General features: G+C 36.0%; 1 protein-coding gene across 5 annotated transcripts in view; it reads left to right on the top strand.

Moving 5' to 3' along the window:
• The window catches only part of Kdm6a (lysine (K)-specific demethylase 6A), a 195483-nt gene that overhangs the window by 52259 nt on the left and 117617 nt on the right, over positions 1-25607 (top strand). For all 5 annotated transcript variants that reach the window (XM_005408989.2, XM_005408987.2, XM_005408986.2 and 2 more), the window contains exons 3-4: positions 12292-12400; positions 20314-20363. In XM_005408989.2, the coding sequence (XP_005409046.1) occupies positions 12292-12400; positions 20314-20363 (159 nt within the window). The remainder of the gene's footprint in view (positions 1-12291; positions 12401-20313; positions 20364-25607) is intronic.

The following is a 25607-nucleotide window of genomic DNA, read 5'->3' as shown; positions in this document are numbered from 1 at the left end:
AAATAATCATTGACTATTCTCAGTGGTTGTTGTTGCAAACACATAGTAACAAACATACATCCATTTACAAAGTAGCATAGGAGCAATACAAAGATTACAGAGTTATGGACAGATTGGTAGGAAATCATCAGTGGCTGCCGCAATACATGTTGGCATCCTCAAAGTGGTTTCTCAGGAAAACAAAGATATGCAGGAGAGATCCAACAAGTAGTTACAGTCCAAGGGTTGTGAAAAATAGCGGGTTACCTCCTCATCAGTGACTCCCCTCACTGAGGTGTGATGGCTGGAAGGAAGGCCAGGACTGAAAAGAAGGACCGAGAGACCAGCACCAGTGTTCAGCAAGGGGTCGTCCACTTTTTCCTCTATAGTCATGATTTCGTGGGGCTCCTCCTTCTCCATGAAGGTGGTTCTACAGAATCTGAATATTGGGCACCATGTAATCCATGAAGTGTCGGTGCAGACCTCTCCGGAGCTCCACTCGCTCCTCCACCACAGCCTGTACAGTTAGGGGAAGAATGGCCTCCAGGGAGGTCTCCCCGGGTGTTGTGCAAGGTCCTCCTGGTTTCCACCTCCCGAATGGCTCACGTGTTCCCAGTCAGCTGGACGTCTGCGTCGTTGGGCATCGGTACTCTCCTTTTCTCCGAGCCCTTGTTCATCAGCTGCTCCTTCGCTGACTCCGGACCTTTCTGGCTCTCAAGGGCAGGGCCAAGAGTGAACTGCTGTGTGGCATGTTTCCATGTATTAAATTCTTGACTGAAGTTTGTATTTTCTACTTAGGTTGATTGAATTCAATCTGCTCTTGGGTTAAATACTCAAATATTCTTTTTCACTCACTGCCATCATAGTATGAGCAGTTTTCTTTGTCCTTGAAGATAAGTTTTAAAATAACATTTTAAATTGGGCCTGGTGGCTTATACCCGTAATCCTCATACTTGAGAGACTGAGGCAGGAGTATTGTAAGTTCAAGGCCAGCCTGGACTGCATAGAGAGATCCCATTTCAAAAAAAGTTAATAAAAAACCCATTGAAAACATTGTTTTATGATTATATGTTAGTTTACACTTAAAGTCGAGGCATTAGCACATTAAGCTATTGGTGTTATTGGGAGGGAGGGCATCTTACTCACATCGCCCCTCTGACTTGATGTTGTGTTCCTTGGATGAGGCCTCCAAACCCAACACTGAGGTTCACACAGACTTTTTGTCCATAATACCGAAAATATTTTGTATGCCTTTCTGAATTCTGCTGCCCACTTTCCCGCTCTGGTCCCCCTCCCCCAATGCTTTGTAATGTTCTTGCTCCATTAAGTTTACATTAAGGACTTTGTGTTATATTCCCCCCCCCGTGTTTTATTTCCTATGTTTAGTTTTCAGTAGGAGTAATTGTCCATAAATGGAAAATTGATACTTTGTACTAATTATTGGGAGAAACTATTTGAGGGTATTTCAGGTTGGTGAATAACTGCCCTGAGAGGCTTTTTTTTTTTTTTTTTTTTTTTTTTTTTTAAGGATAAAAGGAGGGAAACATTAACAGACATACAACATTTTACAACATATCACAAGCACAATACAGACAATACAGAGTTACAAACAAAGTGGTAGGGAATTAACAATGGTGGTTGTATTACATATTGATATCTTCAAAGTGGCTTCTCATGAAAACAGATATAGACATGCAATACTGGTCAACCAAAGACTCATTGACAGTTTCTTTCAGCATAGAAACAGCAGATAGAAGAACAACCATGTTATCTATCCTGTATATACATACATACAAAATTGCCCTGAGAGGCTTTGACTGCCCTAGCACCTAGACCGTTTTAGCATTCCTGTTACCTATGTCTAGTACATTGTTAGAAAGCTTTGGTTATCAAATAAAAATCTCAGGAACAGAATTTTGTGTGTCTTTTTAAGGCTCACGAGACAGGAAGGTAATTACAGAACCTGATTTATGTTGGACAAGTACGAAGTTGCATAAGAAAGAAAAATGCTACTATGTCCTTGCATTACAGTAGAAGAAAATATTGGTGAATATTTAATCAGGTCTGGAGCTGGGGATTTTCTTCTGAACGTAATGCATATACTGTACTGTAAGTGTGTTGGTGTTGAGAAAATACGGACCTTTTACATCAAAAACTATAAAGAATACATAGGTAAAAACAGACTGTGAGGGGCTGGGGATTTAGCTCAGCGGCACAGCACCTGCCTGGCAAGCGTGAGGTCATGAGTTCAATTCCCGGTACTGGGAAAAAACAAAACAAACAAACAAATAGACTGTGAAAAGATATGCTGTAATAGTATATGCAAATCTTTTATATATAAATAATACCTGATAGAAAATTTAGGAAAAGTAGTATTTGTAATCTGAAGGAAAACTGTTGCACAATCCTTGAACAGGTTAATTCATGAAAGAAATAATAAAATTTAGCTATTTAATATTTGGAGAAAGAGTAATCAAAGAACTGAAAATGAGCACTGCTGGTGGAGGGTATATTGGTTTAGCTTTGCTGAAGTCAGGACTTGGAGAGAGAATTGTCAGTATTATAAAAGTCTGGAAGTTTGACACCCTAAACTTAAATTCAGGAAGAGGTACATCCTTAAGAATCAGTAACTCTTAAGACTGTCATTTTAAGTGTAACTCTTTTCTTTCATTTAAAAAAAGTGTGGTGAAGTTCCAAAAATGGTATACAAGCAGTTTTTTTTTTTGTTTGTTTTTTTTCTGGTACTGGGAATTGAACTCACGACCTTGCGCTTGCCAGGCAGGCGCTGTGCCACTGAGCTAAATCCCCAGCCTCTACAAGCAGTTTTAATCCTTTTAAATTCCCAAATATGTTTAAGGTATTTAAAAGCAGTCAGGCGAAGGTATTGCTGAATACCTGGGAAAGGGTGAGCAGTATTTTCTATTGATTTGTGAGGGATATGTCTGGGAAGGGTATCAACTTCAATGATATAAACATTTTAGGGTTTTGTTTTGGAAGGGGTCTTGTTGGAAGGGTAGCATGTTTATTATTTAGAATTTATTCTGGAAATTCAAAGTGAATGAAATTCAGAATAATCATAGAATTAATCAAGATAGTTATACTTACACGTGCACTTGTTTTGTGTTTGGGGATCTAATTATATATATAATACACTGTATATGATGTATTAACAACATATAAAATACGTACTGTATACGATGTATATAACATTATGTCATAGTACACATTGTGTAGCAGAATGAAGCACTACACAAAAAGTTAAGTAATGATGGTGGTAGTTGTGTGACAGAGAAACATCTTTTCTTAATGCCATTTGGATTGCTGTGCTATGGTTTGGATCAGAAATGATTCCCCAAAGAAAGGCTCATGTGTTCACAGGTGGGACTTTTGGAAAGTGCTGAAGTCTAAGAGGTACTAACCTCATCAATGGATTAACATATTGATGAATTCATAGCTGACTGTGCTGTGAAGAAGTGGGGCCTAGTTGAAAGAACTAGGTCATGTAAGCTGGAAGAGGATAGTCTTGTCCCTGGACCCTTCCTCTCTTTCTGGCTTTACCTTGTTCACTTGTCTTGCTGACTATCATGAGGTGAAGAGTTTTTCCTCGCCATGAGCTTCCATAATGTTTCTACCTTGGAGCCATCCTGCCATGGACTGAAATGTCAGAAACTGAGCCCAAACAAGCCTTTTCTCCTTTAAGGTGTGTAAGGTATTTTACTGTGTCTTAGTGCTAGAAAGTTTACTAATACAAACTTTAATAGTTCTTTGTACTGATGTACGGTAAGAAGCAGTATTAGTGACCTACATAGTTTACTACCTCTTAGGGGATGTCTCAATAGTCAGCTGTTTGAGCTGGGTATGGGGATGCATCCCTGTAATCCTAGCGTACTGGGGAGGCTGTGGACTTCTGTGATTTAGCGAGATCCTGTGTGAAAAGTAAAATGCACAAGAAAGAAAGAAAGAAAGAAAAAGACTGGGAATGTAGTTAGTATGAAGGTGCTGGTGTCAATCCCCAGTACCACCAAAAGAATTTATATATGGAATTTGTGGGATGAGAAAGTTTTATGATATGGAGTTGCAATAAGATAGGCAAATTTTGTATATGTGTAAGGTAGGACTGAAACTAAGTTCTTAATAGGCAATAGGAAATAATTGGAGGCTTAATACCTGGAAGTATGATCATAAATAGGACTGCTTAAAGAATGATTTTGTAGTCAAGGAACATCAAGTGGAAGTGATGCTATAATATGGTGTTCATTGGACTTTGGAAATGTTAGCTAAAAAGAAAATAGGGAATGGTTACAACACAGATGTTAGGTAGGACATAGCAGTAATCCATTAGAAGTGTAGGGATGAAGAAATTGTTTGAATTGGTGCTACTAATGAAAAAGAAAGTTACATGTGTATTTTTTTTTCTTTTTCAGACAGGGTCTCTCTGTGTAGTTCAGGCTGGCCTTGAACTCACTGTATAGTCCACACTGGCCTTACTCTTCCTAACTCAGCCTCCTGAGTGCTGCAGTTACAGTTGTGCACCACCACACTCAGGAAATTTAGTAGGGTGTTTTGTTTTTGTGGTACTGGGGTTTAACCCAGGGCCTTGTGCATCACCCCCATTCCTGCACTTTTTAATTTTTATTTTTTAAATTTTGAGACAGGGTCTAAGTTACCTGGACTGGCCTCAAATTTGTGATCCACCTGCCTAGTAGTTGGAATTATAAATATGTGCCATTATACTTGTTTATTTTGTTGAATTTTGCCAGGGAGGCTCTTGTGCCACTGAGCTATATCCCTAACCCTTATTTTGGAGAATTTTGAATTGGTTAAAGAACTTAATGATTGGTAGCTGAATTTAAGATGTTGGAATGTCCAAATGGGGTAAAATCTAACATATTTAGGGTTAAAGGATTCTGAAGTTGGCATGGAGGCTTAATGAAGAACATAATATTTTTGTGTCATCCCTTTACCCCTCCCCCTTTTTTGATAAGCAAGAACATTTCAACAAAATCATAGGGTACAAAAGTGACTTCTCAAAAGCTTCTTTAGTTAAGGTAAAGATAATAAAGTTGGAGCCAAAGAAGAGTGAGAGAGACAGAGTAGAAGAGAAAAATCCTGCCTAGTAACACTATGTATTGTCTCTAATGTTCTTTTAAGTTATTATTTTTCTTATTCCCTTTAATGATTTGATCAATCTTCTATTCTTAATCTGGTAATCTGAGCAACTTTGTTGAAGATAACAATATGCAATAAAACAACCACTGTTAATCTTTCATTTGGCTTAAAACCCTGTATCATTTTTAATGTCCTTGCTTTGTGTTGTTTGTATTTTGCTATTTTTTTGTGCTACTTTCTTTAAAATAAAAAATGAATAAATAAAAAAGAAAAGAGAAAAATGATAATGTAGAGGAAAATAAAAATTGTGTAAAGGAGGCAGGAACCAGTTTGCTTTCATTTCTGATGCCTTGCAGCCTGTGAAGTTTTTAGGACTAAGTAGGTGCTCATTGATTAGTGCCTAACATAATGCTGTGTGTTTTTAATTGTCCACAGACACTGTCTAATGTCTTTAAAAAACACTCATCATAAAATATTCATAACATAAAAACTTACCTTTGTAATCATTTTAAGTTAGTGTTAAGGACATTCATAATGTTGTGTAGCCAGTCTCTAGAACTCTCTTCATCTTGCAAGATTGAAACTCTGTGCCCATGAAACTGCTGCCAATACTTCAGTGCTTTTTATTAAAAAAGTCTGCATTATTTATCCCTTTAAAAAGAATGTAGAACTTTTCCTTTTACCCTAAAATAATTGGTTGAGCATTCCTAATTTGAAAATCTGATGTCCAAAATGCCCGAAAATCCAAAATATTGAGCGCTGACAGTATATCACAAAGTGGGAAATCCTACATCTGACTTCATGTAGTGAATGGGGTGTAGACAAACTGCAGGTACACGTGAAATACTGTATAAAATTACTTTCAGGCTATGAGTGCATGTATAAAGTGTACATGAAACATAAATGACTTTTGTATTTTAAATTTGGGTCCCATCCCCTATCTCTATGTATATGCGAATATTCCAAACTCTGAAACATCTAAAATTGGGAACACTTTTGGTACTGAGCATTTTGGATAAGGGATACTCTAATTATGAATATTAAAATTATGTTACATTGAGAGGTCTATATTGGGGAATCTATGAGCTTTAAAAACCATGATTCATATATAATTCTTTTAATTTTTTACAATTATTAAGGGTTTATACTTAGAATTGTAGAAGCCCAATAAATGTAGATTTGAGCTTCCTCTCTCATGCAGCTCCCTGAGCCCGAGAGAAAGTGCAGTTTGCCACCTCCTTTTTCTGCCTTGAAGTCTGTCTGTTTGCTTTCCCTGTGGGCTCCAATTCTCCCTTTAGATCTTTCCTGGGTCTCGGGGATCCACCTCTCCTTTTCTTTCTCAAGTTGTTATATTCCAGTGTCTGGATTGAAATCTCAGAGAGGTTGATTTGCTGCTGTTTACTGCTCTGCCATCTTCCCGGAAGCCCAGTGAAATTTAAAAAAAAAAAAAAAATACAGTTTAAGCCAGGCATAGTGGCGCATGCCCATAATCCCAGCTCTCTGGAGGTTGAGGCATGAGGGTTGAGGTGAAAGTTCAGTGCCAGCCTGGGCTACCTAGTGAGATCTTTACTCATAAAGGGGTGGTGGTGGTAGGCAGAAAGGAGCTTAGTACTGCATCCAAAATAAGAGGTCTCCTTTTCTTCTTCCCTTCTCCCATTCCTCCTTTTGGATCGAACCCAGGGCCTTCACCCTGCTCCTCAGCCTTTTTTTTTTTTTTTTAAATTTTTATTTTGAGATAAAGTCTTGCTAAGTCACTAAGTTGACCAGACTGGGTTTGAGCTTGTGCTCTTCCTGCCTCAGCATAAGAGGTCTCTTTCTCTCACTGAAGTAGCTTGATAATTTATATTTTAGTCCTTTGCATTGATATGAGCCAGATGGCGCATTTAAATTTGTCATTTTAAAATCTTTTCCTTTTCCTTTTCCTTTTCCTTTTCCTTTTCCCTGCCCCCTCTCCTCCCCTCCCCACACAGGGTCTCGCTGTAGTTCGGGCTAACTTTGAACTCACTATGTAGCCCAAACTGGCCTTGAAATCACAGAGCAATCCTCCTGCCTCAGCCTCCCAAGTGCTGGGATTACAAGTGTGTGCCACCATGCTGTTCCTCCTTTCTGGTAGAACTCAGCTAGACCATTTTTGTTTTTTCTTTTTTTGATATGGGGTCTTGCTTTAGTAGTTCAGGCTGGCCTTCCATTTATCATGTGTAGCCCAGGCTGGTCCCAAATATGTGGTGATTCTCTTGCCTTAGCCTCCTGAGTGCTGTGATTACGGGCATGTACCACCAAACTTGGTTTAAACTTGATATTTAAGATAAACCCATTTTATTTTTTATTTATTTATTTATTTATTTTTGGTTTTTCTCCGGTACCGGGAACCGAACTCACGACCTTGCACTTGCCAGGCAGGCGCTTTGCCGCTGAGCTAAATCCCCAGCCCCCAAACCCATTTTATTGATTAAATGTTTGGAGCTATCCAAAGTGTAATCAATATTCTCTCCTAAGTGATAGCTTTTAAAATATTTGAGTAAAGATTTAGCATCCCTTATGATTTTCCTCAGTTACAGTAAGTTAAAAGTTTTAAAAAATTTTTGGTGCTGGGAATTGTACCTGGGGCCTGACACATTCTAAAGCACCTGCTCTATCATTGAGCTGCACCTCTAGCCCCCAGGTAATTTTTTTGTATGTCAGTTTCTGCAGCCTTTACCAAATGCATAGCTCTCTGTAAGTTATCACCTGTTGAAATGTAGTACTTAGAACTTTAGCAATCTGATCATACTATACCTTGGGGGAGCTAATTATTGCTGTTCATCTACATAATATACTTTATTGATTTGGGCCATACATACCTTCTTAGTTGACATATTTTGTGAATGACACATTGATTAAATTCCTTAATCTGTTTTAAAGTCTGTTGGCTACTAAACTATCTTGTGTGTCTATTGCTAGGTTTTTACAAATTATGAGCAGAACTGCGTGTTTGTTTTTATTCAACCTAAAAGTTTCTGTTCATTTAAAACTATGGCCCAACCTATAGACTTTCTATATTTATATTATTGCTTTAGTGTATTTAAATCTACTTTTTATTTTTTTCTACTAGTTATATGATAGAGAGCTACTTCAGTTAATCTTTTAAGTTGAAAAATTTTGTTTAAAAGTTGACTTCATTTAATCTAAACTATTAAATGTCATATTTTAGTTAGGTACTGATCACATTCATCAAAAGATTAATACTTAACATTTAAAAACAAATTAGTTACTTCTTTGATTTCTTGTGCTCTAAACTTTTCTCTGTCAAAGTTTAGAAATAGAGAGCAGTGGTAATGTTACTGTTGCAGGACAACTGTTTCTTGTTGTTGTTTTTTTTTTTTTTGTATGTGTCTTTGTGGGACAGGGTCTTGCTATGCAGTTCAGGCTGGCCTTGAGCTCACTTTGTAGCCCAGGCTGGCCTTGAACTTGCAAGAATCTTCCTTCCTTAGCCATCCCAGTGCTGGGATTACAGGCATGCCCACCATGCCCGGAAGGATAACTGATTTTTCAAACAATAAAAATAAAGCAGATATTAAGCCCAAACATTGAATGTTGTAGGAAAAGTACTATGATTGGAGAAAGACATACCTAGCTGGGGAGATCTTCATTTACTCTCTGATACTTTTAAGAGTTAAGATTAACTGTTTAATTTTCTTCTCAGTTGTTTTTCTAGTAGGTGGTAAAGATTATAGATGTCCATCCCACCAGCTCTATATAGCTAATAGGATATAACAATGATTTTTGTGGAAGATTTTGGTCATCCCCACTTTAAAATACTCTACCTCTTAGTGATACAGGCCTTTCATTTATAATATTTTTTTTTTGTACCAGGAATCGAACTCAGGACCTTGTGCTTGACAGGCAGGTGCTGTCATCTATAATCTTAAGAAAGTTTGGTTTTCCAATATTTAGTATGTGGATTGAATATTCACTTGTTTTCAGCTTTAAAAATGATACACGTATGCATTGTCCAAAATAACTATTTGTCAAATGCTTAAACATAAAATATTAAAATGAAAGTTTAACAATTTACTTGTTTACTTGGCATTAACTATGTTTCACATACTCAAAGCTACAGTTTCTTTCTACTAGCTGCCATAGTGGATAGCACAGATTCTAAATATTTACATCATTGCAGACAGTGCTGTGTTGAATGATGTCAATCCAGTTACAAATGACTTCCATATAAATTTCAAACTGTCCTTACACTAAAGGTGCAGGATGAATTCTAAAGGGAAGCATAATAATTCTTTAATGGTTTTTACATGAAGAGAAGTGATATAGGTTACTTTTGAAAAATCTGGAAAATACAGAGAAGGTGAACAAAATAAAAAGGGGTTTTTTTATATGGACCAACAGTAGACTTTCTATTTTTGACATTTTTCTTCTAGTTCTTTTTTTTTTTCCCCTGCAGTTATGTACAAACACGCACTCTATGAGCATGATTTTTCTTGTGTTCATACAAAATAAAAAGTACAAACAAAAATATGAAAGTACCACCCTACCTTCTTCCCCAGCCCAACCTTTTGAGAGTGGGTTTTGCTGCATTGCTTTAAGGTTGTCTTGTAGTCCTGGACTCAAGTGACCCTCCTGCCTCATTCTCCCAAATAGCCAAGACTGCAGGCTTGCACCTGGCTTAAACAGATCTATTTTTGGTTTATAGAAGTTTATCTGAATTTAGTTTTAAATGCAAACAAGTAATTATATGTCTTCATGTTACCATTAGCCTTTTGGCTATAAAATTATAAAAGCACCGAGTTTCATTCTAGATCATTGGTGGCAAACCGCCTGTTTGTATCATTAAAAGCTCTAAAAGGTTTGCCATCACTGTTCTAGATTATTATATGAGTTAGTAGTATTGGAAATTATTCCATTGTTTTCCTTTAAATGCTCTTTAAAAACTATATTAGTATTTGCTTGTATTTAACATCAGAATTGCCTCAGACACATCAAATAAATTCATAAAGTTTCACTGTGAAAGGATAACCCAAAATGATTGGAAATTTCATTCTACTTTTTGTTCATTTTTGTATTGTTTAATATTTGGCTTTGTCAGCATCGTCATTCACTACCAACATTGATTTAGTTAGGTACGTAGTGGCTTTGTGGGGAAATTATTAAGAATTTGTTAATCCAGCCTGAGTATTTGGGTAGGTGAATTTAAAATTTACTCCTGGGTTTTAGCTGGTGTTATTTTTTACAATGGTCAGAGTTGTCAATAGGATTGGTTTTAGGTATGTTCTTTTGTTTTATGAGAAATAGAAGATGGCAGTAGTCAGTCATGTTAGTAGTATGGCAGAAAGCGTGATGAGGAAGTATAGAGTATTACCTCTTTGGGCTTAAATCATTCAAGAAAATTTTTGTGTTTATATCTTGAATATTTTTTTAAACCATGAAAACATCTACTTATAAGTATTAATCATTTGTAAGAAATTATCAGAGGAAGAAGAAATTTCTAAATACCTTACAAAGAGTTTCAAAAAACAAGACAGTAATTATTTTAATGGATATTTTATTTACAATGCCATTAGTAACTTTTGAATGTCATTTAATATAAAATGAAGAATTGACACACTGTAGCCCAATAGCTTCATCAATTTCTCTGATATTATTAAACACTCTAGTAGTTATATTTTTGTATTTTTACCCTCTGCCAGGTAAGAATTATCTAAGATCTTGAAATTCCATGCCTCCAAATTATAGTACTTTCTAAATACTTCAGTGTAGCATTCAGACTCCTAATTGTAAGGGAGTAGAATGATTATTTTCAGTCACTGATTTGGTATATATGCACATTTAGATAGCTAGGAGTGGAATAAGAACTAGAAAACAGTTCTATTATAAGTATTAGGCTTTAAGTATGGTAGAATCAGCCCAGATTCACTTTGTTTAGGATGGGTTCTCTGAACTTGCTAAGTGTATGTGCTTGGGTTAGGTAATTTTATAATGTACATTTAAAAACATGCATCAAAAGCTCTGTATTTCACAGATTAAATGAAGTCCTTCTGAGTAGGTATTCTTACCCCAAGAAACGCTCTTCAAACTGGTGGTGAAATAACTTTTTGATAATAGAAGCTATGTTCCTTTCTTTGTGTGCACCATATCTGGGAGTGTACTCCAGACTTTGTTTTGGGGTATCAGGAATCTAACTCAGGACCTTGCACTTGCCAAGCAGTCGCTGTGCCACTGAGCTATATCCCTGGCTCTCAGAGACTTTTTTACTTTAATGGTTCTGGGACACATTACAAGAGAACATTTTGGAATAGTATTTAGTTACTAGTAGGGAAATTTTGCCATTACTGGGAAGCTTTGAAGAGTTAGAGCTTTCATCTTATTTAAGAAGGGGAAGAAACAATTAAGTGTCCAACATGTGCTAAGCACTCTGAACCCTTAGAGTTTTATAATTTTAATCCCTTTGTCAGCCCCTTGAATGTTATTAAAACTTAGTCTGAGAGGGTAAGTTCATTAGAATCTGTAGCAAATGAACCCTGTTATTTGTTATTATTTTTTTTTTTTCCCCTGCAGTCTCTTGGACACCCCTACCCCCAAGTTGACCAAGATATCCTTAAAATGTTATTTTTTTTTTTTCAGGGAAGGAAATGTGAGAATGAATGCGTATGCTTGTGTTGGATTTGGGATATGATTAAGAATAGAGTTAGTGTGTTTGAAATATAAGGATAAGACAATTGAAAGGCAGTTTATAATTTAAATCTGGTAGAGGTTCTGGCAAAAAGTAACCATTCAGTCTAAATGGTGACTTTTTATTACTCTACAGATTGTAGGAATTTTCATATAATTTAATAAAGTGCTTGCCTGTGGGAAAGATAGATATTATTTGTATTTGAAAGTACTTTGTTTCTATCAACAGGGACCACAGCAATAATTTAGATTTGCCATTTGTGAAAAATGTTATCAAAGTGCTCCTACGTTATTTGATTTGGTCATTATTATTTCTGCTTTATAGATGGGAAGAGCACTTATGCTGTAACTAGTGACTCTTAATAAAATAGTTAAGGAAGCTATTTCTTTTAAAGAATGTTACAGTGTATATGTCTGAGATAAAAGTAGAGCTTACTGATTTCTTGGGTGATTAAATGGAGGATGTATGCATTATCTCATGGAGGAAATGTATTTTTGGATTTTATCTTTAAATTTCTTAAATATTTCTATTTTTATTTCTAGGCTGTTCGCTGCTACGAATCTCTAATTTTAAAAGCTGAAGGAAAAGTGGAATCTGATTTCTTTTGTCAATTAGGTCACTTCAACCTCTTATTGGAAGATTATCCAAAAGGTAATTTTTTCTTTTGTCAATTTCTATTTGACCTATATACATATTGAGGGTAATTGAAATTATTTCTATTCTGCCCTTATCAAGAAAACTACCATTTTTACTTCTAAGAGAGCGTAAGCTCATGAATATAGTAAACAATGAAAAAGAAAAATGGAAGAGTTAGAAATGGAAAAAGGTCATGTAACTCCATGTAAATTATTAATAAGTTGACTGTTCAGTAAAACTAATAATCTCTTATGTGTACAATGTGGTTTTGTTGTGCCTTGTGTGAAATTCTTGCCCTATAAAGGCTCTTCCATAGAAGAAAATGAGCTAGTTTGATTGTAGATATTTGTGCATTGCTGGACACTTTTGTAAGTAGCACAAACTCAGTGATCTTCCTTGTCCTTGCCATAAAATGTGTTCATTTTAGGTAGAAAATATTTGAACGAAAATTTGATCCATAGTAATGTTATTGTACAGGTAAGTAATTCAGAGTTGATCACATATGAGCCTGAGTCTTGAATAATGCCATTTTTTTGTTCATCTGAAATTTTTTTCTTTAAGAAATAATCAAGAGCTGGGCACAATAACGTGCCTGTAATACCAGCTACTAAGAATACTTGAGACAGGAGGATTGTAAATTTGAGGTCAGCAGGGCAATTTAGCAAGACCTTGTCTCAAAATAAAAAAAGAACATAAAAAAGATTTGGGGATGTACCTCAGGTCTGAGCTCCTGGGTTCAATCCCTAGTACCATTAAGAAACAAAAAACAAATAATTAGATTAAATAACTGAAGACCATTCTTCTAAGATGTGCCTTCTTCATAGACCCATTACTCTCTCAGAAAGTTAAATTTTCTCTCCCCATATCAGATGAAAAATCTATAGCAAAGCAGGACTTTTGTTTTGTTTTGCTTTTTTGAGACAGGGTCTCACTATGTAGTTTAGGCTGCCCTTGAACTTACTTTGTATCCCAGGCTAGCCTGGAACTCAGGGTGATCCTTCTGCTTCAACCTCTTTAGTGCTGGGATTAACGGGCGTGAGCCACCATGCCTGCTTTGTGGAAAACTATTCTTTACATGCAAGAGCATTTTAAACTTTTGTTAATAGTAAAATTTTGATGTATAGTGGATGGATATCTAGTACAAGTATGTTTTGTGGTCAGAGTAGTGACAGTTTCAAGGCTAGCATGAAGAATTTTTTTTTTTTTTTTTTTTGTAATTTCTTGTTGCTGTTCTGTTATGCTACTTTGCTGTTGGGTCAACTGAATGTTTTCCTAATGAAAATGCAATTTTAGTCTAGATACACACTCAGTGAGACTTGAATTTAGGCTTATTTTTCAGGATAGCTCTATTATTTACAGCTGCAGATTGTATCAGCATCCCTGAATTTCTGTCTTACAATGTATGAAAGAGGGGAGAGCAGTAGATGATAGCTTAGGGGTTTTGCAGTTGTTAGGTGATAATGTTTAAAACTTAGCAAAATGGTTTCAGTTCAAGAGGATAATTGATTCTAATACAGTAATTACTCAAGGCTCCATTAGGTACTTTAATTTCAGTTAATGCTGGTAACTTGGAACAGTTATACTAAGAATATATAATTTTATGCAATCTGATTGTTCTTAAATGCTGCACATTTATGTGGAGGTCACATTATTTTGACAATACATAAACAGAAATCTAGACTGAAAAATAAGGTTTATATGGGGCTATATGTCCTTGTTCCTTTGTCATTAAACAATATATCTTTTAATTTGAAAACTAAATTAGTCAGTGAATGTAGCTACATTGACTGTTTATAAAATGTTTGCTTGTGAATGTAATGAATCCAGGAATATTTGGAGATGTTCATTCTTTTTTAGAAAGTGGGGTTGGGGGTATGTGGCAGCTAGCTTTCTTGACCAACTAGCTTGTAGGAATAATCCAATCCAGTAAGGTGGGAGAAGAAAAGGATAACCTAAGGATTTAAGTTCTTGCAAGATGTGCCCTCAGACCCATTTACTTATGAATTGGCCATTAGTAGGTAGGTAAACTTGATAATTTATAATGGAATAAGGAAGGAGAGAATAATTGTAGAGGTATACATATACTTTTCAGTGTATGTTAATTTTGCAAGCTGGTAGCTTTTATTTCCTAGATAGGAGTTTTTATTTAACTTTTGAGCTTTCCTTGAGGTTCTTTTGGCCACGTTCCCCATTTAAAATTTCCTTTTAAAATATGAACTACTGAAGTTTTTCTGTCCATTCTCTTTAGTTTCTACAAGTCCATAACCAGAACCAGTCTCTAAGCATACCTCTCTCCCCTACATCCACACTCACACCATCACCACCACCAGCACTATCACTAACTGAACTGTGGGCGTATTTGTTACCTTAGGCTGCTTCCTTGTCTGTCTGGAACCTGTACAATGTAACTGCCAACTCCAAGCAAATAAATGTTTAGTTTTAGAGAACATGTTATAAACCAGAACAGTGGAAGTAAACATAAACCATACAATGAACATGTAATTCTGTGACTAAATCACTCAGGCATACACATGTAGGGTACTTATCGTCTTGTTACTTTTTTTTTTTTAAAAAGCAAAATATATTTATTGAGGGAAAGAAAGCTTCTGTCTGAGAGAGGGACAGAAGGGGGGTGTCTTGTTATTCTGAAGGCAGTTCTTTAATGATTTGTCCTGATTTTTTCTTTCTTTTTTTTTTTTTTTTTGCGTATAACAGTGTCTGAGCTCAAAAGTTTCTCAGAGATTAGTTCCTTGTAAAACAGTAACAATAAAAAACCTGTTACCTGCATTAGTAGATGGTCAAATTTAATCTGTGCACATTTTGGACTGTGGTTTTTCTACCCTTGTCATTCTCATCTCATCTGCTTCCTATCTTATAGGAATTCATATAAATTTTTTGTCTGCAGATGGCTGATATACTGTGATTGTCTTTGCTGTTACAAATTTATTCATTAATATCTTTACTGTCATTTCAGGTGAATATGAAACAGAAAGGGAAAAGGTTTTCAAAAAAATTTTTTTCCCCCTCAACCGTTCTGGCTGCTAGTATCATTTTTCCCTGGAAATAAGACTGGGTCTTTTATTATTTTTTGCGACAGAAGATGCAATAGGGTTTATTTTCAGGGGATGTCTTTTTCATGTACAACAATCTACATTTATTCATGTATAAAAATATACACATATAAAAATCTATTCAAATACAGTTATGTCATTACATTAACATTGTCATAAATTTCAAGCCCTGAATTCCGGTCTGAATTTCATGTGACTCCATTTCCTATCGAACTATCGGCTCCCATCGCTCATGTCCAGCAATGGAGTTCTTAAATGACCACTTCTTGTCTATGTGCTTGCTTGTAGTGCATTGGCAACACAGCTGTCAATGATTTTATTCCGTGAATTCTTTACCTAAGACATGACCTCTTGCAGGCTAGGCTTCACAATTTTCCATTAAATCAAGTGTTAATTGACTTATGAGACAGGAGTGGCAGCAAAAATGATGACAGTTAAGAAGGATGGTCTACACAAAAATTGCCGGCAGTAAAATTCAGAAAACCTTTATTTCACATGAGTACATTAAGTACATCTGTTATAACACACAACATATTGAATTAAGAAGATTCATATTAGATGCAACCATGTCCGTTCATTATCAAGTGTGTACATTGTTCATGTGTTGTGTCTATACTCCAGTTGGTCATTTAGCAGTGAGTCTGGAGTTCACCTATTTACATAGGTAATTTCTCTTGTCCAAAGGTGCCTACTTAGGATTTATAAACACTTAATTATCATTTAAGTATTAATATCAATAATATTGTTTATATTTAATTATATATTAATATTTTATAATTAAATGCATCTGTTGTGTGTTGCAATGGACACGTGCACTATATGTGTTTTTCTGGCTGATGATCTTAACTGGGACTTATTTTTGGCATAGGGCTTATATTACAAGCATCCTGAAAAATCATACTAGGGCTTATTTTCCAGTTAGGTCTTACTTTTGGGAAAGCATGGTATGTGCAGGGTTAAAAAACACGTCTGTCACTTGATTTGATCATTCTGTCTCTAGAAACTTTTCCTAAAAACTAGTTGGTAGGAGATTCTGGGAAAGTGGGTGCTCATTGCATTTGACCTATTGCTATAGATCAATTTCCAGTAAGGACTGTAGCTTTTAGTAAAGAATGTTTTAGTAAGGAATTGCTTTTATTTTATTTTATTTTATTTTATTTTATTTTATTTTATTTTATTTTATTTTATTTTGGTACTGGGAATCAAACTCAGGAGCTTGAGCTTGCCAGGCGGCAGGTGCTTATGCCGCTGAGCTATTTCCGCAGCCCAGAAATTGCTTTTAGTATCAACACCTATGGAAAGTGGAGGCTAGAAGAACCAGGATTAAACAAGGGTGAAATAAAGTTGTAACAGCTTTGGTCAGTGCTCCTAGGGAGCTCTGGAGTTATAATAGCCCACTGGACCTACTTAAAGCTGGACCAAGAGGACTAGACTTTTTTTGTTGTTGTTTATTTTGTCTTTTTGAGACAGAGTCTCGCTATGCAATTCAGGCTGGCCTTGAGCTCACTTTGTAGCCCAGGCTGGTCTCGAACTCGCAACAATCCTCCTACCTCAGCTTCCTGAGTGCTGGGATTACAGGTGTGTCCAGCACACCCGGTGATGATTAGACTTTTATACTCCAGTGATCTGATGTTGAATGTGAGCCATCCTAAAAAGGAATGTGACATTGGACAAGCTGGCTCTTTGCAGCTGAGGTAGCTCCTGTAGAAACTCATAGCTAGAGGCTGTCATTGGCAGGACTCCCAACAGTTCTTCCTTGAGGCAACATTTGAGTGGTTCTTTATAGTGTCTGTCATACCTCCTTTGTATACTGAACTCCAAAGCAAACCCATTAACTTCTGCTGAACTAAACAGCCAATGTGGCTATCAGTTGGACTGCCTGAAACAATGGAGCTAGTACAGTGATTTGTTTTTTCTTTGGGTTGGAGACAACCTGAGAGACGTGGAATCCTAGGCTGTAGAACAAGCATATGTATATTCAGATTAATACATGTAGTGGTCCATAGGAGTAGTCTAATTGATAGAAAATGTGTGTGGTAAATTATAGGGGAAGAGAGCTGTTTAGTTAAATTAGTTGTTTAGAAAAATCAAGTAGCAACTTACCTCAGTGTACACAGTGAAATTACAAAAGGACAGATAGCATGAGGTAAGAGAAATAGGAAATTAATAGTAAGGATTTCAGCAGACAAAAAATCATTTGGAAGAACCTAATAATAATGAACCATTCCTGAACCAAACCTTGGAACATTTAAGATTTCTTCACATTTTATGATGACCTAGAAGTTTGCCTAGTAAGCTCCAGAAATTGTAGCCATTGATATAGTATTTTTTTTTTTCCTTTTCCTTCCTTCAGGTAATTTTTTCCCCTCCATATCTGTCACTTTTGTACAAAATAGGCTTTTGATGTTTCTTTTCCTAAGGGTATAAATAGCTTGGGAAAGTTATGTGGCAAGAGTTGCTAATATGGACAAGTCTTAAAGTCAGAGCTTGATATAAGTTTTCTTTCTTTTTGCTTTTCTTGAGTCCAGTGATGATATTCCATTCTAGGATATGTAAATACATATAATGATATGTCATCACATTATTTAGTATATATTAATACATCAATGTATGTTACACATTGTATTGTACACACATATAAACATTATAAACATATGACATAAAATTATACATATAAAATTATATATCATGATATAATTATCAATTACATAAACATATACAAGTAACATAATTGGAACATACAGTGGAATAACATAATTGAAATGTAAAATGCATGCTTTGTAACAGTAGTTGTTGAGTTTGGCTTCTATAAAATTATTAGTGCTTTTGATCCATTTGCTACTGTCATTCTCAAACAGGTTTTAAGCATTATAAGGTTATCAAAATAGAAGATTTCCCTCACTCTCTATTAAGGACAAGTTACAATGGACTAGGAATTTCCATGGATAGTTAAAAGATTAGAAATGAGGACTGTGCTTAGGTTAAAGGGATTTCCCTAGAGAGACTCTGGGGATAGGTACTTCTATATCCTCTAGAGTTTTAATAATCTATTCGGATTAGAAAACAATATATTAGGATCTTAAAATATCAAGCCCAGTGTATTATTAGAATGAATGTGTCTAAGCTGCTCACACTTTTTAGCCCTTCTTTTGTAGCCCCTTTGCTGCCTTGGCCTTTAGGGTGTTGCTTAGTCCTGGGTATAACTATTGTCGAAATACTACATACATGAGTAGAAAGATAAATAACCATGGGAAAAAGGGCTCAATTACAAATCTGTTCCTGTAGTTAGAGTATCAACTCAGTAATTGACTAACCAACTTTCTTCCTTTCTTCTTTCTTTTGTCCTTCCCTCTCTCCTTTCTTTCTTCCCTTCCTCTCTTCCTCCTCTACCAGGAACTTCACAACACATCCTCAAACCCTTTTAAATTTTTTATTTGAGACAAGGTCTTTCTAATCACTAAGTTAACCAGGCTGTGCTGGAACTTGTGGTCTTCCTGGCTTAGTCTTCCCTAGTTCTGGGGATTACAGATGTGTGTCATCATGCCTGGTTGTGACTTTAAATATGAGGGTTCATCCTCCCCTCCTGCCTTCTCCCTGTTCCCCAACCCAAGGCCTTTACCCGTGCTAGATAAGCCCTCTACATTGAGCTAAATTCCTAGCCTTGTATTTATGCATGTATGTATTTATTGAGAGAATCTCACTAAATTGCCCAGGTTGGCCTCAAACTTGTGATCCTCCTGCCTCAGCCTCCCAAGTAGCTGGGATTACCGGTGTTCATCACCATGTCAGGCTAGCCTGTACATCTTAAACTAAAAGTTTGAAAGGTCCTTCTCAGCTGGTCATCAGAAAAATACTACTCCTCCATGTTTTCAACTAATAATTTTAAGGACTTGTTTTTTAATTTCTTCAATTTGTTCGTTGAGTTTGGGGGGTGCATGACATGAGGTAGGAATTTCACATTCTTGATTTTATATATATATCTACTTGAGTTCTGGTTACTGTATTAATTCTCTACTGATTGGAAATGCCAACTATATCCTTTGCTAATTCTTATGATTATCAAGGTTTTATATTGAGGATTCAGTTTTATTCTTTTCTATTCCAGTTATTACTTTATTATTTCAGTGTCTCATGCAGTAAAGTATTTTTATTACTGAGTTGTTGTCTTAACTATCTTTGCTTGCTTAATTTTATGAAAGCATGTCAGATAATGTTTACAGTTTGCTTCGATTGTACATCTGAAGTTCATGAATTGCCTTACCTCTAAAACTCCCTTGTATATTAGAATGATATGTCACTTTAGTTTACATTTTTACTGTTATTTCCTTGAATCTTTAGGTTCAGAATAGCTACTTTGAATTGGAGTAAGATATTTGGGGGAGAGTGTGTGTGTGTGTGTGTGTGTGTGTGTGTGTGTGTACGTGTGTGAGAGAGTGACTATTGGTGGAATGAAAGGAAGCACCACAAGAGAGATAATTGCTTTGCTCTTGGGTTGAGTTCTTAAGTAATTCTTGGCAGAGGTCCCTTGTGAGAAAAAATAATGTATTATATTCTATAGTAGCCTTGGAAAGTTTTAATCCTCTATCATCTTTGTTCACTGAGGAAGGTTAAGTTAATCTAAGGGGTTACCCTAAAACTCTGTTGAATTGCAAATCTAATATTTGACCAAGGTTTATGTCCTTGAACGCTTGACAAGGGATGCGCCAGATTTTTAAATTGTTTGCTCTTTGAAATATCACTGCGGTAGCTACTGGAAGATGAATATGGTTGGAAGCTTGTTATATTTCTTAAAACTTGTTGCATTAGTGATTTTTGAAATGAAACATTTAGAACTCATACTTATTTTCCCTCTTTCAGCATTATCTGCATACCAGAGGTACTACAGTTTACAATCTGACTACTGGAAGGTTAGTGCACATTTGAATGCCTATTTCCTGTTTTTTTGTTTTGTTTTTGTTGTTGTTCTGTTTTATTCTGGTTTTTTGGGGGACAGGTTATTGCCAGATGAACTGAACTTTTGCTTCTTAAAAATTAGTTACTTGAAAATACTTCTAGAGCAGAGGGACTGGAAATGGGCAAATGTGTAGTATTTTGTTTATGCTATCTTATATGAACCATCTTTTATTAAAAGCATTAGAGTCTTTTGTCATGTTTTATTGTCCAAAGATCCTACTGAGATGTTAGAATTAAGAACAACCACCCAACCAACCACAAAATGATTCTTTGGTTTTCTTGACCTAAGTTGGTACCTAGTAGTAAAAGTGGGCTGAGTAAATTTATGGTGAAATCTTTCTTGCTATAGACTAGAGTCTGTAATTGGAGCTCTGAGGAAAGCAGGACGTAACCATTTTGAAAAAGACCTACCTAAGTGAAGAACTGTTCAGAATAAATGGTGACTTTGTTTAAGCAGTGCATAAAGTTATCTGCACAGGTTAATCTTTATGTTATGTTTACTTTTAAGTGTAAGTCCCCCGCATCACATATACACCAAACAAGCAGTCAGTTGTGCCACAAACCACCAGCTGTGTGTCCTCTTAGTTGGGTTTTATCTTTATTTTTTCTTAGTTGGGTTTTAATTCTGACACTGTGTATCTGAAGACACTGGTTAAGGGCTCAGCCTCACAAGACTGTCCCCTCCAGATGCCAGGGGATCTTGCTGTGTAGTTCAGGCTGGCCTTGAACTCACTGTGTAGCCCAGGCTGGCTTTGAATTTGCAGTGATCCTCCTGCTTCAACCTCCTGAGTGCCCTGCTTGTTACGGATTTTTTGCATTTGTGTTTATGAGTGGTGTTACACTGTACTTTCATGAGTAGTGTTACGCTGTACTTCTGATTTTACCTGGCTTTCACATTAGTATAATTCTGGCCTCAGAAAATGAGTTGAGAAGTGTTCCCTGTCATTGTAAGTCAAGGCTTTCAGAACTTCTGACAGCAGTTCATAATTTGGTGTTTCTGTAGTCACTTCCTCTGATTCAATGAATTTGCAAGAATAGCTCACAGAATTTGGGGAATATGTTTAGGGGGTTTATTACAAAGGATATTATAACAAATACAGATGAAGAGATGCATAGAGAGTGATGTGTGAAGAGATTTAGAGATTCCATGCCCTTTCTAGCTGTACCATCCTTCAGGTACTTTCACATGACCTTCTGGGTTTTTATGGAAGCTTTGTTATGAAGGCATGATTGATTAAATCATTGGCGACTTTCAGCTGCTCTTCTTTCACTTGCGAATGGGATTGAAAAGTCTCAACCTTTAGTCATGTCTTGGTCTTCCTGTGGCCAGCCCCGCTTCTGAAGCTACCTGTCATCATATAAGTATATGAGTTGGCCAGCCACCTGTCATCATATAAGTATACAAAAGACACTCTTATTACTCTGGAGATACCAAGGTATTTAGAAGCTTTTTGTCTAAAAAGAAAATGAAAACAGTATATATACTACAATATTACAAATACATACAAACTTTTGTCATATTATCTTCATCTATTAAGATCCTATGGATTTTTGAAAATGTGCTATGTGGTGAATTAATACTCATTTTTTTCAAGTGATTCTTAGAGTCTTCAATATGTACTATCTTTTTTGTATATTTTTGGCTTTTATTTAGTAATGTTTGTTAAGGATTTTTGTTTCTTTTTTGTTTTTTTGAGATGGGGTCTTGCTGTGTAGTTCAGGCTGGCCTTGAACTCACTGTGTAGCCCAGGCTGGCCTCGAATTTGCAGTGATCCTCCTGCCTCAACCTCCTGAGTGCCCTGCTTGTTACGGATTTTTTGCATTTGTGTTTATGAGTGGTGTTACACTGTACTTTCATGAGTAGTGTTACGCTGTACTTCTGATTTTATCTGGCTTTCACATTAGGATAATTCTGGCCTCAGAAAATGAGTTGAGAACTGTTCCCTGTCATTTTCTTAAAGCGTGTGTATGAATTAGATGTTTGTCACTATAATACTTATAAAGAGGAAACGTTTCATTTTGCTCACAATTTTGTAGGCTGGAAGAGAGTCTTCCTTGCCTTTGTCACTTGGGAACTCTTGTATCTGTGTGTCTGGTCTCTGTTCTCATAAAGCTACCAGAATTCATTCTTAGGGGCTCCATCCTAATTTCCTTAACCTAAACCTAGTCATTTTCCAAAGTTCCTACTTCTGAACACTATAGTCAGATTAAATTTCCACCCTCCTAATATATTAGCATAGGATTTTGGGATTAAACTCCTGCAGAAGTTAGGAGTGGAGTGGGAGACAAACTTTATTCAAATTGTAGCAGTGTGTGTATAGGGTTGGTATTCCTTAAATTTTGGATAGAATTTACTAGTGAGGTCATCTGGGCCTAGAGTTTTCTTTGCAGAGAATTTTTTTTAAGCCACAAATTCAATTCCTTTAACGGGTATGGGGCTACTAAAGTTTCCTTGGCTCAGTTACTGATTGGGTCAGTTTTGGTAATTTTTGTCAAGAATTTGTCTACTAGTATATAATTTCGGATTGTTTTTCCTGTTACAATACTATTTTCCCATGCAAAACTATTTAAATCTATAGTGACATCTTCCCTTTTTTATTCTTGATATTATTAATTGGGCTTTTCTTTTTTTCTCGACCAGTTTGGCTTGAGATTTGTCAATTTTATTGTTCTTTCTTTGTAAAAGCTCAGATTTTTGTTCTATTGATTCTCCCCCCTTTTTGTATTACTTCCTCACTTCAATTATTACTTCCTCACTTCAATTAGTCCAGGGTGTCTTTTTCATTTACTTCTGCTTATTTCATGTTTAATTTTCTTTTTCTTGTAATTTTTAAAGTTAGAGAAGCTCATAGTGATTTTTTTTTTCCCTCCTAATAGAAGCTTTTTTAAAAAACCCAAACTCATATCTCACAAGGTTCAAGAACTTGTACCAGATATAGTACTATCATTATCATTTAAACAATACTGGGAGTGAAACTCCCATCCTGCTAGATGCTCTCTAAAATCTAGGAATGAATTCTAGGAATAAAGGAGGTTAAGAAGTAGGAAGAATTTATTGAGAGAAAGAAAGCTTTTGTCTGAGATGGACAGAAGGGGGACTAGAAAGTGGGTTACCCACTAACCCCACTTCTCAAGGGTCTTTTATTGAGCAAAGCCAGGAGGTAAGGCGGGCTTAAGGTGGGATAGAACTATAACCAATCAATAAGATTACAAATCTAGTCACTTAGGTAATATTAATCCAGTGGCAAATCATAGGATGGGCGTGAGGTGGGACAAAACTATGGTCAACCAATAAGATTACAACAAGTATAGTCCCTAGGGTAATATTGATTAAATGGGGATCAAATGGGGAAACGAGTTACCTAGCAAGTGTACAAGGTTGGGCAAGGACTTTCCTGGAAGGGGTGGGTTAAGATTTGGTCCCCCACCCCAAGGTGATTGATGCCTACTTAGAATATCAGTCACTGCTGTTCATCCCTAGGGGAAGTATATGGGTGAGTAGTTCTTTTTCTTGAAGCCTGGGCTGCTGTGAATGTGCCTTCAGCCACAGTTGTCTTCTGTGTTGACTTCTCTCGAGAGCCCAGCCCTGTCTGACCCCCTACAATATCAAACTTAGCTACCTATAATAGTATAGCACTGATACTTGCTCTTTTTTTTTTTTTTTTTTTTTTGGTTTTTCTCCGGTACCGGGAACTGAACTCATGACCTTGCGCATGCTAGGCAGGCGCTTTTGCCACTGAGCTAAATCCCCAGCCCCTACTTTCTCTTTTTTAGCATCAGTAAATGACATGACATTACTGTTTGAGACCCAGTGCATATTTTTCAGGTGAACATGTTCAATGACTGGTGATCATCAGAGATCACATTCATACTTTTTTTGTGGTTTACATCTGCAATGGATTATAAAGTGAACATTGTAAATTATAGGATTTATATTTGAAATGTAACTGATAATTATTTCCACTAATTTTTAGTTGCACTCAACTCCTCAGATGTATTCCCCTTACAAAGTAATTCCCCAAACTACAAGTCCTCGGTTCTTCATCTGAAAATCTTGATACCTAGAGTTTTATAGAATTTAGAAGATTTTCCTTCCTTTTACCTTTTCTTTCTTTCCCCCTCTTTTTAAATTTTTCTTCTTCCTCCTCCCTTCTTCCCTACCACTTTCCCTTTTTGGAATTTAGAAAGCAAAGAATGCATTTACTATGTTACATCATATCACCAATGAGATAGGGGGATAGACTCCCACAGGCAGCATATTTACATTTCTTCAGTGGTAATATGAATAGTTAATATTAAGTGAGTAGATAAAGGAACATTGTTAGTTAAGTTATATTTTTTCCTAACCAGAGAGTTATGGCGGCTGCTTATGATTAAACCTTAGTTTTTAATCAGAAATTGAAATTAATTTAGGAATTCAGAATGGGTAATTAAGGATCCTTGATCTGTAATCTATAATTTTAATCTTCTTATTTAAAATTTTAAAATCAGATGTTTATTATATCATTCAAATTTTAACTTTCTGACATGTTTTTCCTGACTAGTTTTGTATAAAATGACAGTGCCATTCGTGAAATGGTGAATATAATTTGTTCTGTGTACCATGTAGAAAGAACAAAATAATTTTTAAAACCACAAAACCTAAACTCATTTGGGAATCAGAAAAATGTAGAAGTTGCTTTTATGATTTGTGATATTAAATAGAAAAATAGGAATCAAAAGCTGTTAGCATTGCTATGTGTTTCAGTACACAGTAGATTGTAAAGACATATGTTAAGTTCCAAGACATGCTAGTGCAGTGGTGGCAAACCGATGTCACACGTGCTACAGCGGGCTGTTTGTATCATTGAAAGCTCTAAAAGGTTTGCCATCGATGTGCTAATGCTTTCTTTTATGATGTATCATGTGTAATTTATTTCTTAAACAATTGCATATACTGTATTTTTATAATTGTGAGCTTTTAAAGAAAACCTAAGTTTTCCTTATTTTTTCTGACTTGAATTTTAAAAAAGGAAAGCTTTTGAATTATGGTAGTAATGCTAGTCTTTGTTTTGTTGTTAAGATACCTGTTGGGGAAAGAATTTAGCACACACACATAATAAAGAAGCTTTCAGGGGCTGGGGATTTAGCTCAGCGGCAAAAGCGCCTGCCTGGCAAGCGCAAGGTCGTGAGTTTGGTTCCCGGTACCGGAGAAAAAC

Source organism: Chinchilla lanigera, unplaced genomic scaffold (assembly GCF_000276665.1).
Source record: "Chinchilla lanigera isolate Chin_1 unplaced genomic scaffold, ChiLan1.0 scaffold00115, whole genome shotgun sequence".
NCBI lineage: Eukaryota > Metazoa > Chordata > Mammalia > Rodentia > Chinchillidae > Chinchilla > Chinchilla lanigera.
Note: the sequence above shows the minus strand (reverse complement) of the source record. Positions and strands in the feature narration are given on the sequence as shown.